This window comes from Pseudophryne corroboree, chromosome 10 (genome assembly GCF_028390025.1).
Source record: "Pseudophryne corroboree isolate aPseCor3 chromosome 10, aPseCor3.hap2, whole genome shotgun sequence".
Classification (NCBI taxonomy): domain Eukaryota; kingdom Metazoa; phylum Chordata; class Amphibia; order Anura; family Myobatrachidae; genus Pseudophryne; species Pseudophryne corroboree.
Window position 1 is genome coordinate 45,985,395 of NC_086453.1, and position 17,855 is coordinate 46,003,249.

At 42.9% G+C, this 17,855-nt stretch overlaps 1 protein-coding gene across 1 annotated transcript in view; it reads right to left on the reverse strand.

Annotated features, from left to right (window-relative positions):
- LOC134965179 (C3a anaphylatoxin chemotactic receptor-like) overlaps positions 1 to 17,855 on the reverse strand; it is a 37,813-nt gene that overhangs the window by 9,532 nt on the left and 10,426 nt on the right. The window contains exons 2-5 of the mRNA XM_063941695.1: positions 16,415 to 16,477; positions 15,650 to 15,752; positions 15,197 to 15,276; positions 8,622 to 8,693 (exon numbers count right to left, since the gene is read on the reverse strand). Coding sequence (XP_063797765.1) covers positions 8,622 to 8,693; positions 15,197 to 15,276; positions 15,650 to 15,752; positions 16,415 to 16,477 — 318 coding nt within the window. The remainder of the gene's footprint in view (positions 1 to 8,621; positions 8,694 to 15,196; positions 15,277 to 15,649; positions 15,753 to 16,414; positions 16,478 to 17,855) is intronic.

Here is a 17,855-nt window from a genome sequence, read left to right on the forward strand (position 1 = left end):
GTTAATACAGATACAAAACCAAAACATGGGAGTCTGTACACATCTCTAGTAAATCTATTCCCTTATCCAGCGGTGGCTAACCTGTGGCTCTTGAGCCTCATGCGGCTCTTCCTTTATTCAAATGTGGCTCTCGACACTCAAAGTCACGTGACCACAACAGATCCGGAAACTGCTGCACTCCAATCAGACAGTCAGCAGTATGCAGCAGCACTATGGGGACTGAGATCTGAGAGAGCCAGATACTAGAGGTGAGACACCCACTGGCAAAAAGAGGACACATAAGGGGCTGCTGCAATGGCACAAGGTGTGTTTTCGGGGGGTCTTTAGAGACACATGAGGGTCCTTGCAGGAGTGACACAGGAGAGTGCTGGCAGGAGTGACTCATGGGGGAGCTGGCTGGAGTGACATACTGTAGGAGTGTGCTAGCAGGAGTGACACATGAGGTAGCTGGCTGAAGTGACACATGGGGGAGCTGAAGTGTATTATGTGAATCTTGCTTTTTCAAAATATTTGATGTGGATCTTTCTTTCTCAATTATTTTAGGTGGAAGTGGCTTTTTAAATGTATTTTATGTTGGATTTGGCTTTAAAAATTTATTTTATGTGTATCTGGCTTTTTAAATGTATTTTATACTGGAGACGTGGCCTAGCAGGCACGAGGCCACACACCGTTTTTGCATGTGTGCCTGCGGCTCAATGCCGGCTCTTTGACGTGCCTAAAACAATTTTTAGCTCTTTGTTTCTGACTGGTTGGCCACCCCTGATATAATAGTACAGTGCTGTATTTTGGTGACCACCAGTATATAGTAGTACAGTACAGTAGTCCATTGCTGTATCTTTCAGCTCCATATGAGACTCAGTTCTAGTATCCTGATTAGTGCTCAATATCTGTGCTGCATTGTGGTGACCAGTATATATAGTAGTACAGTGCTGCATTGTGGTTACCACCAGTATATAGTAGTACAGTACAGTAGTCCATTGCTGTATCTTGCAGCTCCGTGTCAGACTCAGTTCTAGTATTCTGATCAGTGCTCAATATATGTGCTGCAATGTGGTGACCAGTATATAGTAGTACAGTGCTGCATTGTGGTGACCACCAATATATAGTAGTACAGTACAGTAGTCCTTTGCCGTATCTTGCAGCTCCATGTCAGACTCAGTTCTAGTATCCTGGTCAGTGCTCAATATCTGTGCTGCATTGTGGTGACCAGTGTATATATGGTAGTACAGTGCTGCATTGTGGTGACCACCAGTATATAGTAGTACAGTACAGTAACCCATTGCTGTATCTAGCAGCTCTGTGTCACTTCTAGTATCCTGAACAGTGCTAAATATCTATGCTCAGTGTCAGTGCTGCATTGTTGTGACTAAAAGTCCAGTGTCTTGTGCTGCATCTTGCCTCTGTAGGGTGCTGTGGTAGTGTCCTGTCACTGTGCATAGGTCATCATCATTCCAGTCACAGTGGTATCTGGTATCTATCTAGTGGTATCTAATTCCAGACATTACTGCCATCTAATTCCAGATATATGTGCGCAGTATATATAGTAGGAGGACAGTGCAGAATTTTGCTGACCACCAGTATATAATATATAGCAGTACGGTCCAGTAGGCCATTGCAATTGATATATTACTGGCATATAATTCCACACATTAAAAAATGGAGAACAAAAATGTGGAGGGTAAAATAGGGAAAGATCAAGATCCACTTCCACCTAGTGCTGAAGCTGCTGCCACTAGTCATGGCAGAGACGATGAAATGCCATCAACGTCATCTGCCAAGGCTGATTCCCAATGTCATAGTAGATAGCATGTAAAATCCAAAAATCAAAAGTTCAGTAAAATGACCCAAAAATCTAAATTAAAATTGTCAAAGGAGAAGCGTAAACTTGCCAATATGCCATTTACGACATGGAGTGGCAAGGAACTGCTAAAGCCCTCTCCTATGTTCCTCATGACTAGTGGTTCAGCTTCACATGACGATGGTAGCACTCATCTTTACCAATAGAAAAATTAAAAGAGTTAAGCTGGCAAAAGCACACCAAAGAACTGTGCGTTCTTCTAAATCACAAATCCCCAAGGAGAGTCCAATTGTGTTGGTTGCGATGTCTGACCTTCCCAACACTGGATGGGAAGAGGTGGCTCCTTCCACTATTTGCACACCCCCTGCAAGTGCTGGAAGGAGCACCCACAGTCCAGTTCCTGATATTCAATTCGAAGATGTCACTGTTGAAGTACACCAGGATGAAGATATGGGTTTTGCTGGCACTGAGGAGGAAATTGACGAGGAGGATTCTAATGGTGAGGTGGTTTGTTTAAGTCAAGCACCCTGGTAACACCTGTTGTCCGTGGGATGAATAAGGCCATTGACATGCCTGGTCAAAATACAAAAAATCAACTCTTCGGTGTGGAATTATTTAAATAGAAATATGGACAATAGGTGTCAAGCCTTGTGTTGCCTTTGTCAAGCTGTAATAAGTAGGGGTAAGAACGTTAACTACCTAGGAACATCCTCACTTATATGTCACCTGGAGCACATTCATCAGAAGTCATTGACAAGTTCAAAAACTTTGGGTGACAGCGGAAGCAGTCCACTGACAACTAAATCCCTTCTTCCTCTTGTACCCAAGCTCCTGCAAACCACACCACAAACTCCCTCAATGTCAATTTCCTCCTTAGACAGGAATGTCAATAGTCATGCAGGCCATGTCACTGGCACGTCTGAGGAGTCCTCTCTTAACTGGGATTCCTCCGATGGATCCTTTAGTGGAACGCCTACTGCTGCTGGCGCTGCTGTAGTTGCTGCAGGGAGTCAATCGTCATCCCAGAGGGGAAGTCGGAAAACCACTTGTACTACTTCCAGAAAGCAATTGACTGTCCAACAGTCCTTTGCGAAGAAGATGAAATATCACAGCAGTCATCCTGTTGCAAAGCAGATAACTCAGCCCTTGACAACTATGTTGGTGTTAGATGTGCATCTGGTATCCACCGTTAGTTCACAGGGACTTAGAGAATTGCTTGAGGTAGTTTGTCCCCGGTACAAAATCCCATCTAGGTTCCACTTCTCTAGGCAGGCGATACCAAGAATGTACACAGACGTCAGAAAAAGTGTCCTCAGTGTCCTAAAAATGCAGTTGTACCCACTGTCCACTTAACCACGGACATGTGGACAAGTGAAGCAGGGCAGACTAAGGACTATATGACTGTGACAGCCCACTGTGTAGATGTACTGTGTCCTGCAGCAACAACAGCAGCGGCACCAGTAGCAGCATCTCGCAAATGCCAACTCGTTCCTAGGCAGGCTACGCTTTGTATCACCGCTTTCCATAAGAGGCACACAGCTGACAACCTCTTACGGAAACTGAGGAACATCATCGCAGAATTGCTTACCCCAATTGGACTCTCCTTGGGATTTGTGATATCGGACAACGCCACCAATATTGTGCGTGCATTACATCTGGGCAAATTCCAGCACATCCCATGTTTTGCACATACAATTAATTTGGTGGTGCAGATTTTTTTGAAAAACGACAGGGGCATGCAGGAGATGCTGTCGGTGGCCCCAAAAATTGCGGACCACTTTCAGCATTCAGCAACCGCATGCTGAAGACTGGAGCGCCAGCAAACACTCTTGAACATGCCCTGCTATCAGTTGAAGTAAGAGGTGGTAATGAGGTGGAATTCAAAACTATATATGCTTCAGAGGATGGAAGAGCAGCAAAAGGCCATTCAAGCCTATACATCTGCCTACGATATAGGCAAAGGAGGGGGAACCTGACTCAAGCGCAGTGGAGAATGATTTCCATGTTGTGCAAGGTTCTCCAACCCTTTGAACTTGCCACACGTGCAGTCAGTTCAGACACTGCCAGCCTAAGTCAGGTAATTCCCCTCATCAAGCTTTTGCAGAAGCAGCTGGAGAGATTGAAGGAAGAGCTAAAATGGAGCAATTCCGCTAGGCATGTGGGACTTGTGGATGGAGCCCTTTATTCGCTTAACCAGGATTCACGGGTGGTCAATCTGTTTAAATCAGAGCACTACATTTTGGCCACTGTGCTCGATCCTAGGTTTAAAGCCTACATTGTATCTCTCATTCCGGCAGACACAAGTCTGCAGATGTTCAAAGACCTGCTGGTGAGACAATTGTCAAGTCAAGCGGAACATGACCTGCCAACAGCTCCTCCTTCATTTTCTATCGCCACTGGAGCTGCCAGGAAAAGGATAACATTTCCAAAACTACGCACTGGCGGTGATGCAGGGCAATCAGGAGCAAGTGCTAACATCTGGTCTGGACTGAAGGACCTACCAACGATTACTGACATGCCGTCTACTGTCACTGCATATGATTCTGTCACCATTGAAAGAATGGTGGAGGATTATATGAGTGACAGCATCCAAGTAGGCATGTCAGACAGTCCATACATATACAGGCAGGAAAAAGAGGCAATTTGGAGGCCCTTGCACAAACTGGCTTTATTTTACCTAAGTTGTCCCCCCTCCAGTGTGTACTCCGAAAGAGTGTTTAGTGCAGCCGGTCACCTTGTTAGCGATCGGCTTAGGAGGTTACTTCCACAAAATGTGGAGAAGATAATGCTCATCAAAATGAATTATAAATTCCTCTGTGGAGACATTTACCAGCAATTGCTTCCAGAAAGTACACAGGGACCTGTGATGATGGATTCCAGTGGGGACAAATTAATATTCTGTGAGGAGGAGGATGTACACAGTGAAAGGGGTGAGGAATCAGACGATGAGGATGAGGTGGACATCTTGCCTGTGTAGAGCCAGTTTGTGCAAGGAGAGATTGCTCTTTTTTGGTAGGGGCCCAAAGCAACCAGTCATTTCAGCCACAGTCATGTGGCAGACCCTGTCGATGAAATGATGGGTTTGTTAAAGTGTGCATGTCCTGTTTATACAACATAAGGGTGGGTGGGAGGGCCCAAGGACAATTCTATCTTGCACCTTTTTTTTAATTAACTTTTCATCATGTGATGTTTGGGGACTATTTTTTTAAGTGCCATCCTGTCTGACACTGCAGTGCCACTCCTAGATGGGCTAGGTGTTTGTGCCGCCCACTTGGGTCGCTTAGCTCAGTCATCTAGCAACCTTGGTGCAAATTTTAGGACTAAAAATAATATTGGAGGTGTGAGGGTTTCAGAATAGACTGGAAATTAGTGGAAATTATGATTATTGAGGTTAATAATACTATAGCATCAAAATTACCCCCAAATTCTATGATTTAAGCTGTTTTTGATTTATTTATTTTAAAAACACCCGAATCCAAAACGCATCCGAATCCGACAAAAATCCGAAAGGGTGGTTTTGCCAAAATGCGTCTGAATCCAAAAAACGACCGCAGGAACCAAATCCAAAACCAAAACACAAAACACGAAAAATACCCGCTGCACATCTCTACATTTTAGCTGTTTTTATGATTTAAAAAAAAAAAAAAATCAGATCTAAAACCAAAACCTTCAAGGACAGTTTTGGCAAAACCAATCCAGGTCCAAAACACAAAGGAGATACAGATCCAAAACCAAAACACAAACCCCAAGATTTGGCCCGGCGCACAGCCCTAGTTTATCCATGATTCTCCTGTCTAAATTATAGTATTACATCCAGGGGCGGATTGGCCATAGGTCTCACCAGGAAGATTCCTGGTAGGCCAAAATGTCTGTGGTGCCTGTTTTGTATGTTGTGATGTGGCTCCACCCCCCACATGACAGGCAGCCCAACGCACTCAGGGGGTCATTCAGACATGATCATACGCTGCCTTTTTTCACAGCTGTGCGATCTGTTTTGAACAGCGCATGCGTGCGGTCCACAATGCGCAGGCGAGTCACTGGCTGGCGATGGGGGGTGACGGGCAGCGACGAATCTAACGAAGAAAGCAATTGCACAGGCGGTCACAAGAAGATTGACAGGCAGAAGGCGTTTGTGGGTGGCAATTCACCATTTTCTGGGAGTGTCTAGGAAAACTCAGGCATGCCCTGCCGTTTCCAGGGAGGGTTCCTGATGTCAGCTCCGTCCAGGAATGATCCTGGACAGAACTGACATCAGGAACCCACCCTTGAAACGGGCGGGCATGCCTGAGTGCACGCAGCGGGTGAGTAAGTTCTGGGCTGTGCAGAAACTGCACAAACTTTTGTTTGTGCAGCTCACTACACAGCCGATTGCACCCCTGCAAAGCGATTACCCCCATCCCTGTAGGCAGCGATTACCTGGTCGCAGAAGAGCAAAAAACAGCCTGCATATGACCAGGTCTGAATTAGGCCCCCAGTGCACTGCATTGTCACAATTCATTGTTATTCCATCTCTGCTGTATAGCAACTCTGCAATCCAGTATTGCCTCCTTGGCTTCATGGCTATGGGGGTCATTCCGACCCAGTCGCACGTAGTGTTTTTTTCGCTGCGGTGCGAATGGTTGGGGAATGTGCATGAGTGGTGGATGCAGTGCGCGTGCATGATGTTGCCCGGCGACAGGGGTCGCCGGGTTACATCGCGGCTACCGACGAAGTGGTCGCAGCGGCGACCGCTAAGAATATTGACAGGAAGGAGGCGTGTATGGGCAGATCTGGACAGTTAGAGAGCGTTTTCAGGGAGCGGTGAGTAAAACGTAGGCGTGTCCAGGACAACGGAGGGCGGAGGAGTGACGTCAAAGCCGGACCCATCATCGCTGGAAACATCGCACAGGGTAAGTATGTCCAGCCCTAGTCTACTTCTGCTTGAATTTTTTTTAGTTTAGCAGGGCTGCACAAGCAATCGCTGCCCTGCTAAGCTAAAATACACTCCCCCATAGGCGTGGTCTATTGATCACAGCAGCAGCTAAAAGTTGCTGGCTGCGATCATCTCGGAATGACCACCTATAGCTCTTGTGCTGCCTATGTTGGGGCACTTCTACAAAATTTTACAGGGCCACCTTTAGTTCCCAATCCCCTGATCTCAGAAACAACTGCAACAAACTACGCAAGGAAGGCCGCAATGGCATACAATCAGGCCTTATGAGGAGGTCATTAGACCGCACCCCCATTAGGGCTGCTTCCATAAATTTCACAGGCTGGTTTTCCACCCCAATCAATCCCTACATCTCTGTTGTCTGTGGTACTACTATTATACTTTTAAACAAATAATACACTAGTGTGTAAAACTCTTTATTTGCACTTTAATGGAAATGCAGTCCTGCATATGCTTCTAGTCTACACTTAGCAAAAGATGCTCTTGAGCAGGGCCGAATTATAGCAGGCGAAAGGGGCAGTCATCCACGGTCGTCCACACATTAGGGTCCCACACTCCAGCAAATATTGCCCCGGTCTAGCCCCCCCTGCACCCTTCCTGGCCGACTCTGAGTCAGAGACAGATTAGTCTTTATCTCTACAGTGATCCCCACCCCTCATTGGCATAATGCTGCAATTTGCGGGTGGTAGGGAGACGGGGACAGGGCCTAATGTTGGGAAGTGCCAGTCCCAATCAGTGGCCTGATGCTGCTGTAGGTATTGTTTCTTCTGCTCTCTCTCTCTCACTTTGGCCCCTCCCCATCTTTCCCTGGCACTCTCTTTCTCTCCCTCACTCTCTTGCTCCCCTCTCTGTCTCTCCTCTCTCTCTTTCACTGACATGCTTTCTCTCTTACTCCCCTTTCTATTCATGTCTCTCTCTCCCTGATACCCTCCTTATCTCTCTCTTATCCCTCTAAGTCTCCCTCTCTCGATGACACCTGCTCTTTCTCTCCTGCTCCTCTCTCTCCCCCTCTCTCTCTGTCCATGTCTCTTGCTTCCCCCTCTCTCTATCTCTGCCTCTCTTACCCTCCCTTAAACCCTCTTTCTTTCTTTCTTTCTTTCTTTCTTTCTTTCTTTCTTTCTTTCTTTCTTTCTTTCTTTCTTTCTTTCTTTCTTTCTTTCTTTCTTTCTTTCTCTCCTTTGTTCCTCTCTGTCTCTCTTTTCCTGACACCTTCTCTATATATACCCTCTCTCCATCTCTATCTCCCTGCCACTTTCTCTCTTTCTCTCATTCTCTCTTTCCCTGACACCTGCTCTCTCTCTCACTCAGATACCCTCTCTCCCTTTCTATCTCCCTTGCTCACCCTCTTTCTTTCTTTCTTTCTTTCTTTCTTTCTTTCTTTCTTTCTTTCTTTCTTTCTTTCTTTTTCTCTTTCTTTCTTTCTTTCTTTCTTTTCTTTCTCTTTTTCTCTCTCTCCATGACACTTTCTCTTTCTCTCATTCTCTTTCTTCCCCTGACACACCCTCTCTCTCTCTCTCTCTCTCTCTCTCACTATGATACCCTCTCTCTCTTGTTCTCCCCTTTCCTCCCGCTCTGTCTCCCTTCCTCTCTCTCTCTTTCTCTCTCTCTCTCCCTGAAACACTCTTTGTTTCTCACTTCCCTCACTCTCTCTCCTAGTCTGCTAAGGCCTATAGTAGTGACAGCAGCAGATTGCGGAATCAATTTTATTGGTGGGGCCTGCCACAATTTTGTTGCTTGGGGCCTCCACAAGCTTTAATCCGGCCCTGCTCTTGAGCCACTCAACTTGTCTCACTAGCTGGAGGTTGTTAGTAGCATACAGTGGATGGACTATATTGGTGCAGTAGATACGGGGTATGGAGGATAAGGGGGCAGACAATGGATTAGTATACCTACGGAAAGTTCATACCCTCTCTCCCATCAAAGAAGGTGAGGTTTAAGTAAGGAAACACCATGTTGACTTTCACCCTACAAACACAGTAATACATGTAAAGTAAGCATTTTCAAAGTAAATATGCATAAAACATACATAAAAATAATTCCACAGTTTGATAAAATTGTATGTTAAATGTAATTAAGCAACATCCACTTTATCTAAGGTAAGAAAATATAAAAACCCCAAAAATAAAACAATCATTTATACATTTATATGTATTGTAAATGTAATAAAACTGCCAGTATACAGTAAATATATATTACACTCAATTCAATCCCATATTGCTCCAAACATTTACATTAATGTAATGCTTAAATTAATTATGAGAACGAGAGAACAGTAGGATTGTCTATTACAGGAAAAACTTGCTGTTTTTAAAGATTTTTTTTTATTGTGGAAAGTGCACTTAGATATACGGAATGTAGAAAATGAGCCCCATTAATTGTATATTGCTTCAATGTTCATAACCTCCTGGCTGATGCAGAAGTTAAGTGAGAAGTCAGAGTGAAAATGGTTGGTTGACCATTCACAAATCAAGATCCACACACATTTATTACTTGTTTGAAGCCAAGCAGAAAATGTTAGTATGGTATGCCGCTATTTTTCCTGTCACCTTCCACTAATGATGGTCACATGCTCTACAAGCTGGTACTTTGCTTACAGTGCATGCAAGCACAAGATTCACAGATGCTGCTGTTTTAGCAGCATGTAAAGGATTGAGTCAATTGTGATGGAAAGCAGTGTCAGGCGGTGTGTAGGATTGTGAGGTTTTGGATGCAAAGAATGAATCTCTACCATGGGAGAGGGAAGGGAGAGAACCAGGCCCGGCGCTAGCCGCTAAGCAAAGGGATGGAGTGCAGGGAAGCAGCAGGCTGGACAGGTGTTCTCCCTGCTCTACAGCCGTGGGCTGAGATGATATTCCTGCTGCTGCCAGCTGCTGCGCCTGCCAAACTCCATGACATGCAGCGGGGCCAACAGCACGAAGCCTCCTATCCCCTCCCCTCCACTGTGGTAGTTCAGCAGTGTGTGGACCTAAAAGGGGGCGGGGCTACATGGAAATAAGGGCCGGAGCTACACAGGATCAGGCTGCAGCAGGAAAATGAGCTGCTACAGCTCCAGCCAGCCAGACTTCCTTAGGTAAATGTCTGGAAAGAGAGTGAGTGTGTGTGTGTGTGTGTGTGTGTGTGTGTGTGTGTGTGTGTGTGTGTGTGTGTGTATATACAGTATCTGTGTATACTGTATGTGTGACTGTGTATGTGTAATGTATAGAAAGTGTGTATGTGTTGTATCTGTATGTGTGACCGCGGTATAATGTGTATAAGTGTCACTCTACAGGGAGCGTTACACGTGTAAGCATCACTGCTACAGGGGGCGTTACGTGTATAACCATCACTGGTACAGGGGGCATTACGTGGGTAAGCGTCACTGCTACAGGGGGCGTTACGAGTGTAAGTGTCCTTGCTACAGGGGGTGTTACGCATGTAAGCGTCACTTGTACAGGGGGCATTACATGTGTAAGTGTAACTTCTACAGGGGGCGTTACGTGTGTAACCATCACTGGTACAGGGGGCATTACGTGGGTTAGCGTCACTGCTACAGGGGGCATTACGAGTGTAAGTGTCCTTGCTACAGGGGGTGTTACGCATGTAAGCGTCACTTGTACAGGGGGCATTACATGTGTAAGTGTAACTTCTACAGGGGGCGTTACGTGTGTAAGCGTCACTGGTACTGGGGGGTTACATGTGTTAGCATCACTGCTACAGGGGGCATTACGAGTGTAAGTGTCCTTGCTACAGGGGGTGTTACGCATGTAAGCGTCACTTGTACAGGGGGCATTACATGTGTAAGTGTAACTTCTACAGGGGGCGTTACGTGTGTAACCATCACTGGTAAAGGGGGCATTACGTGGGTAAGCGTCACTGCTACAGGGGGCATTACGAGTGTAAGTGTCCTTGCTACAGGGGGTGTTACGCATGTAAGCGTCACTTGTACAGGGGGCATTACATGTGTAAGTGTAACTTCTACAGGGGGCGTTACGTGTGTAAGCGTCACTGGTACTGGGGGGTTACATGTGTTAGCATCACTACTACAGGGGGCATTACGTGTGTAAGCGTCTCTGTTACAGGGGCATTACGTGTGTAAGTGTCTCTCTGGTACAGGGGGCGTTACGTGTGTAATCATCTCTAGTACAGGGGGCGTTACATGTGTTAGCGTAACTACTACAGGTGATGTTACGTGTGTAAGCGCCTCTGGTACAAGGGGTGTTACGTGTGTAAACGTCACTGGTATAGGGGGTGTTACATGTGGCATTATGTGTGCTGTCCCCTTGTAGAGTTTGGGAGGGTGCAAATTTATAGTTTACAGGGGGGCGCTGAACACCCTAGCACCGGCCTGGAAGGAAACTGAACTCCAACACTGCAGTTGTGTGAGTGTGACCAAGTGTCTGGCTATGCGACACTGCACAATTCGCCTACACTAACACAATATGTGTCTTTAAACTACAGTACAGGTACAGAACTATACAGATATTGATAAACATTATGTCTTTGGTTAACACTTTTAGTTAAATAACTGTATTTTTTTCCTCATAGGAAATACTTAATTTATAAGACTAGACATATTGCGATTGAAAGGTACTGCTGGCTTTGTAAAATATTAATATCTAACTCATCATTGTTAGGATTAGAGATGTGCGGCGGGCACTTTTCCTGTTTTGTGTTTTGGTTCTGGTTCCAAGCTCTTTTTTTGGATCTGGATTGGTTTCGCCAAAACCACCCTTTTTGAGTTTTGGTTTTGGTTTTGGATCTGGATGATTTTTGAAAAAAACATAAAAACAGCTAAAATCACAGAATTTGGGGGTAATTTTGATCCTATGTTATTATTAACCTTAATAACATTCATTTCCGCTCATTTCCAGTTTATTCTGAACACCTCACAATATTGTTTTTAGGCCAAAAGGTTGCACCGAGGTGGCTGTATGACTAAGCTAAGAGACACAAGTGTGTGGCACAAACACGTGGCCCATCTAGGAGTGGCACTGCAGTGTCAGACAGGATGGCACATAAAAAATAGTCCCCAAACAGTACATCATGAAAAGAAGTAAAAGAGGTTCAATGAGGTAGCTGTATGACTAAGCTAAGTGACACAAGTGTGCGGCACAAACACTTGGCCTATCTAGGAGTGGAGTGGCACTGCAGTGGCAAACAAGATGGCACATAAAAAAATAGTCCCCAAACAGCACATCACGCAAAGAAGTAAAAGAGGTGCAATGAGGTAACTGTATGACTAAGCTAAGCGACACAAGTTTGCGGCACAAACACCTGGCCCATCAAGGAGTGAAGTGGCACTGCAGTGGCAGACAGGATGGCACATAAAAAAATAGTCCCCAAACAGCACATCATGCAAACAAGTAAAAGAGGTGCAATGAGGTAGCTGTATGACTAAGCTAAGCGACACAAGTGTGCGGCACAAACACCTGGCCCATCTAGGATTGGCACTGCAGTCCCACTGCACTAATGGCAGATACCAGACGCACGTCCAACATAGCTGTAAAGGCCTCAGTTATCCACTTTGGAACAGGATGACTCCTGTCATATTTCATCTTCCTCACAAAGGACTGTTGGGCAGTCATTTGCTTAGCTGAAGTAGTACAAGTGGTCTTCCGACTTCCCCTCTGGGATGACGATCGACTCCCAGCAGCAACAACAGCAGTGGCAGCAAAAGCAGTAGGAGGAAGTGGTTCTTGATCTTTCCCTATTTTTTCCTCCAAATTTGTGTTCTCCATTATTTTTCTGGAGTTATATAACAAGATGCAGCAAATGAGAGCATACCTCTACACCAAACAGGGCAAAACCTGTAAAAATTATTTGGATTAAATATTAATCACCCCTTTATTTTGAATAAATAATATACAGCACAGGACAGCACCACAGAACTTATATGGCAGCACCACTGGACTGGTCTTATTTGGCAGTACCACTGGACTGGATTTATATGCCAATATCACTGGATTTATACGGCAGTATCACTGGACTTGTACTGATTTATACGGCAGTACCACTGGAAATATACAGCTGTATCACTGGACTTTTATGGCAGTATCACTGGACTGGATTTATATGCCAGTACTACTGGATTTATACAGAAGTACCACTGGACATATACGGCAGTACCACTGGACTGGATTTATACGGCAGTATCACTGGATTTATACGGCAGTGCCACAGGACATATACGACAGTATCACTGGACATATATGGCAGTATCACTAGACATATATGGCAGTACCACTGGACTTATATGGCAGTACCACTGGACTGGATTTATACGACAGTACCACTGGACATATACGGCAGTATCACTGGAATTATATGGCAGTAGCACTGGACATATATGGCAGTATCATTGGACTGGATTTATACGACAGTACCACTGGACATATACGGCAGTATCACTGGAATTATATGGCAGTAGCACTGGATTTATACGGCAGTACCACAGGACATATACGACAGTATCACTGGACATATATGGCAGTATCACTAGACATATAAGGCAGTACCACTGGACATATACGGCAGTATCACTGGAATTATATGGCAGTACCACTGGACTTATATGGCAGTACCACTGGACTGGATTTATACGACAGTACCACTGGACATATACGGCAGTATCACTGGAATTATATGGCAGTACCACTGGACATATATGGCAGTATCACTGGACTGGATTTATACGACAGTACCACTAGACCTATACGGCAGTATCACTGGAATTATATGGCAGTAACACTAGACATAAACGGCAGTATCACTGGACTGGATTTATATGCCAGTACCACTGGATTTATACGGAAGTACCACTGGACATATACGGCAGTATCACTGGACTGGATTTATATGGCAGTACCACTGAACATATGCGGCAGTAAATTATATGGCAGTACCACTGGACATATACGGCAGTATCACTGGACTGGATTTATACGCCACTACCACTGGATTTATATGGCAGTACCACTGGACATATACAGCAGTATCACTGGACTTTTACGGCAGTATCACTGGACTGGATTTATATGCCAGTACCACTGGATTTATACGGAAGTACCACTGGACATATACGGCAGTACCACTGAACTGGATTTACATGGCAGTATCACTGGATTTATACGGCAGTACCACAGGATATATACGACAGTATCACTAGACATATATTGCAGTATCACTGGACATATACGGCAGTATCACTGGAATTATATGGCAGTACCACTGGACTTATATGGCAGTACCACTGGACTGGATTTATACGACAGTACCACTGGACATATACGGCAGTATCACTGGAATTATATGGCAGTAGCACTGGACATATATGGCAGTATCACTGGACTGGATTTATACGACAGTACCACTGGACATATACGGCAGTATCACTGGAATTATATGGCAGTAGCACTAGACATATACGGCAGTATCACTGGACTGGATTTATATGCCAGTACCACTGGATTTATACGGAATTACCACTGGACATATACAGCAGGCTCACTGGACTGGATTTATATGGCAGTACCACTGAACATATACGGCAGTATCACTGAAATTATATGGCAGTACCACTGGACATATAAGGCAGTATCACTGAACTGGATTTATACGCCAGTACCACTGGATTTATATGGCAGTTCCACTGGACATATATGGCAGTATCACTGGAATTATATGGCAGTACCACTGGACATATTTGGCAGTATCACTGGACTGGATTTATACACCAGTACCACTGGATTTATATGACAGTATCACTGGACTGGATTTATACGCCACTACCACTGGATTTATATGGCAGTACCACTGCACATATACAGCAGCACAGGGACACCACCACTGGACTGATGCAGGATAACACAGCACCACTGCAATGGACTGGACTTATACAGCAGCACTGGACATATGGCAGCAGAGGACACCACCACTGTGACTGGACTGAGGCAGCACAAGACACTACCACTGTACTGTTGCAGGACAACACAGCACCACTGCAGTGGACTGGACTTATACAGCAGCACTGGACATATGGCAGCAGATGACACCATCACTGTGACTGGACTAATGCAGCAAAATACACCACCACTGTACTGATGCAGCACAACACAGTACCACTGGACTGGACTTATACAGCAGCACTGGACATATGGCAGCAGAGGACACCACCACTGTTCTGATACAGGACACTGAGGATGGAGACACGTCCTCTTGCTACACTCTCCAATACCATAGTGAAAATGGTGGCAACGCGCGGCTCCTTATATGCAATCCAAACCCCGCGAGAATCCAACAGCGGGATGATGCCGTTTTACCTCATTCTGGTTTCCAAGTCAGGCAAAATTTAAAATGTTTCTTATCTTTAAAATAAAGTTTTAGATAAATTAATGTCCAATGCTCCATAATTATTAATACATATGAGTGCAACAAATATAAGCATCTGCATCCATCACTGGTTTTGGAGGATATATCCCATGTTGTTTTACCTTTTTCCCATCTCCTGAGTATTGTAACCAAGAGACTGAACACCCTGATGTAAAGTGAACACTAACTTGCTGAGCAACCACTACAGGACAACAGTGTTAAGATTGTCCAATCATTGTCATTTATATAATGAGTTTTTATATACCACCATATACTGTACTTACACAACCATACAACAGTATGCACTATGATCTCGTTTTCTTTTCCGTTCATTTTATAACCACATTGCTGGTAGAATATTATATTACTTTTACAAACCAATAAGACAGAGAAAGCACCAGGACGAACCTGTCTCTCTATAAACTATTATTGCCTCTTTATTAAACCACTATTGGTCCACATTGACATGGTCGACACACTAAAATGGTCGACACAGGACAGGTCAACACGTGAAAAGGTTGACGTGACTTTAAAAAATATATATATTATTTTTAACTTTTTCATACTTTACCAACCTGTGCTGACCATAGCGTTAGCGGAGTGAGGCACTTTGCCCATAGCATGTCAAGTGAAGTGAGCCATGTAAGGGTACACGGTGCACTTATTGGGGTTCCTGGTCTTGTTACACAAATAAGAAACAAAAAAGTTTAAAAATGTCATGCCGAACGTTTCATATGCCGACCTCCCCAGTGTACATCATTTTAATGTGTCAACCTTTTTCCTGTGTCAATAATTTCAATGTTGACCTATAGTGGTCGACCTATCGAGCTAATCCATGTGGACCCATTGATCCATAATCCCAAAAATATGTAAAATCCTTTAAATCCTATTGGGAGAAAAGGTCAATAGAAAAAAAGGAATTTCTATTAGTAATGCATGTGAAGAATCACTAAAAACTATTAATTTTCAAAAATACTATTGGTTTCTTTATAACACAAAATGCTTAGTAGTTTCTAGAATTCACAGTAGTATCCAGATACTGTAGTATAGCATTTGCATAAAGATACATTTTTTCACTAATAAAAAAAATTATAAGATTAAATGGGGGGATACATTTTCCCAAAATTCTTGTTATAATAATTCCACTCTAGTGAGATTCTTCTGGCTCCTTACATTTTGTACAACTTTTTTCTAAAATCTATAACCAATGTCCCATTTTGTATAACATTCTCACTTATGCTAAAGTTTATGTTATAGTAGGTCACAATGTTCACAAATTACACCTTTACCTTGCAATTCAGGAATCAACTGATATAGATATTACAAGTTATAAGAATTACCTTCTTCTGAGTTGGGAATTTTGGTAACTACGAATAAGTTTGTACAATTCTATTTCTTTCCAACTACAGATAAAGAAACAAGAGTTATCAAATCTGAGGCACAAGGAGACTACTAATATAATTACACATTCTAAACTCTAGTATATACATATAAAATGTTAAAAAATGCCATCTCTCTTTAATCAATTATACCAGGAATGAGGAATTATATCAAAAATGAGAAGTAAATAAATAAATGAAAAAGAAGATCACATATGATCGAAAAAGAAGTGCAATCAATAACCTCTCCAACTTAATTATTTTTTAATGTTACTATTTTTTTCAGCCATGAAACTAGTAGTTTACTTGTTTGTCCTTCTAATCAAGTTTCCAGTACATTATCCTCATTATTTCAAATTCAAGAAATAAAGATTTTACTTGTATACAGTAGCTGATATTTTTCTTTCTCTGTAGCTGATAATGCCATAGGTAGCATCCTATGATATTCAGAAGACTAATAATCAATGGTAAGAGTATAATATATAGCATACAGAAATGTACATATGCAGAAAGTGCAATAAATTTATGTTTAAATGTTAACACTTACTTTCCTTCAAGAATTGCCCATTGATCACAAAACATAATATTTTCTTTAGTAGATTTACACATATTTTACAGAAAAAGAATTAAATTTTCATGATACATGTAGTTATAGTACTATAATTTATTAATAGTTCGCAATACATTAAATTGGAATTTAAAACTATATATAGTATTTGTCAATAACTAATAACTGTACTTTGTTGTCAAGTTTGACATTGTTTTTTGAATAATGCACATGGAGGTCATACAATACAGTATTCATGCTATTTTGCGATTTCACTCATTGTAAGTAATTTGCATACAATATTACAATAAGATTAGTACATACTATTTTACTTTTGATTGTTTCCTGTTTTATCTTCCTTGATTTATATCCTTCAATTGGCAATTGTATAATTTGTCTTCTAAATTGTTTGATAAAATAAATATATGTAATTTTAGTTTTAGTAAATACCAGCTGTTCAAGAGCACTGCAAGTAAAAAAAGAAAAATGCAAAGAAGTCTATTTAAATGCAGTTAGGAAGAGATACAAGGTAATTGATGGGTAATATATTCTGATAAGTAGCAGTAGTAGTAATAATAATAATAATAATAATAATAATAATAATAATAACATATATTACCAGTATTATAAGGCAGTTGTCAGTGTCTGTTCTCTTAATAACTCCAGATTTATTGTGCCTTTAATGTTCATTATCCTGCTTTATACCAGCCTTCTCCTCCAGGACTCATACTCTCTATATTATTGATGATAATGACTAAATCAGCTAAATACTGTACAGCAGTGAAACATGTGTATACATCACTCCCGTCTTAATGTTGTTTGTTTGCTTTCAAGTGATGAAAAGTGAATGAATTA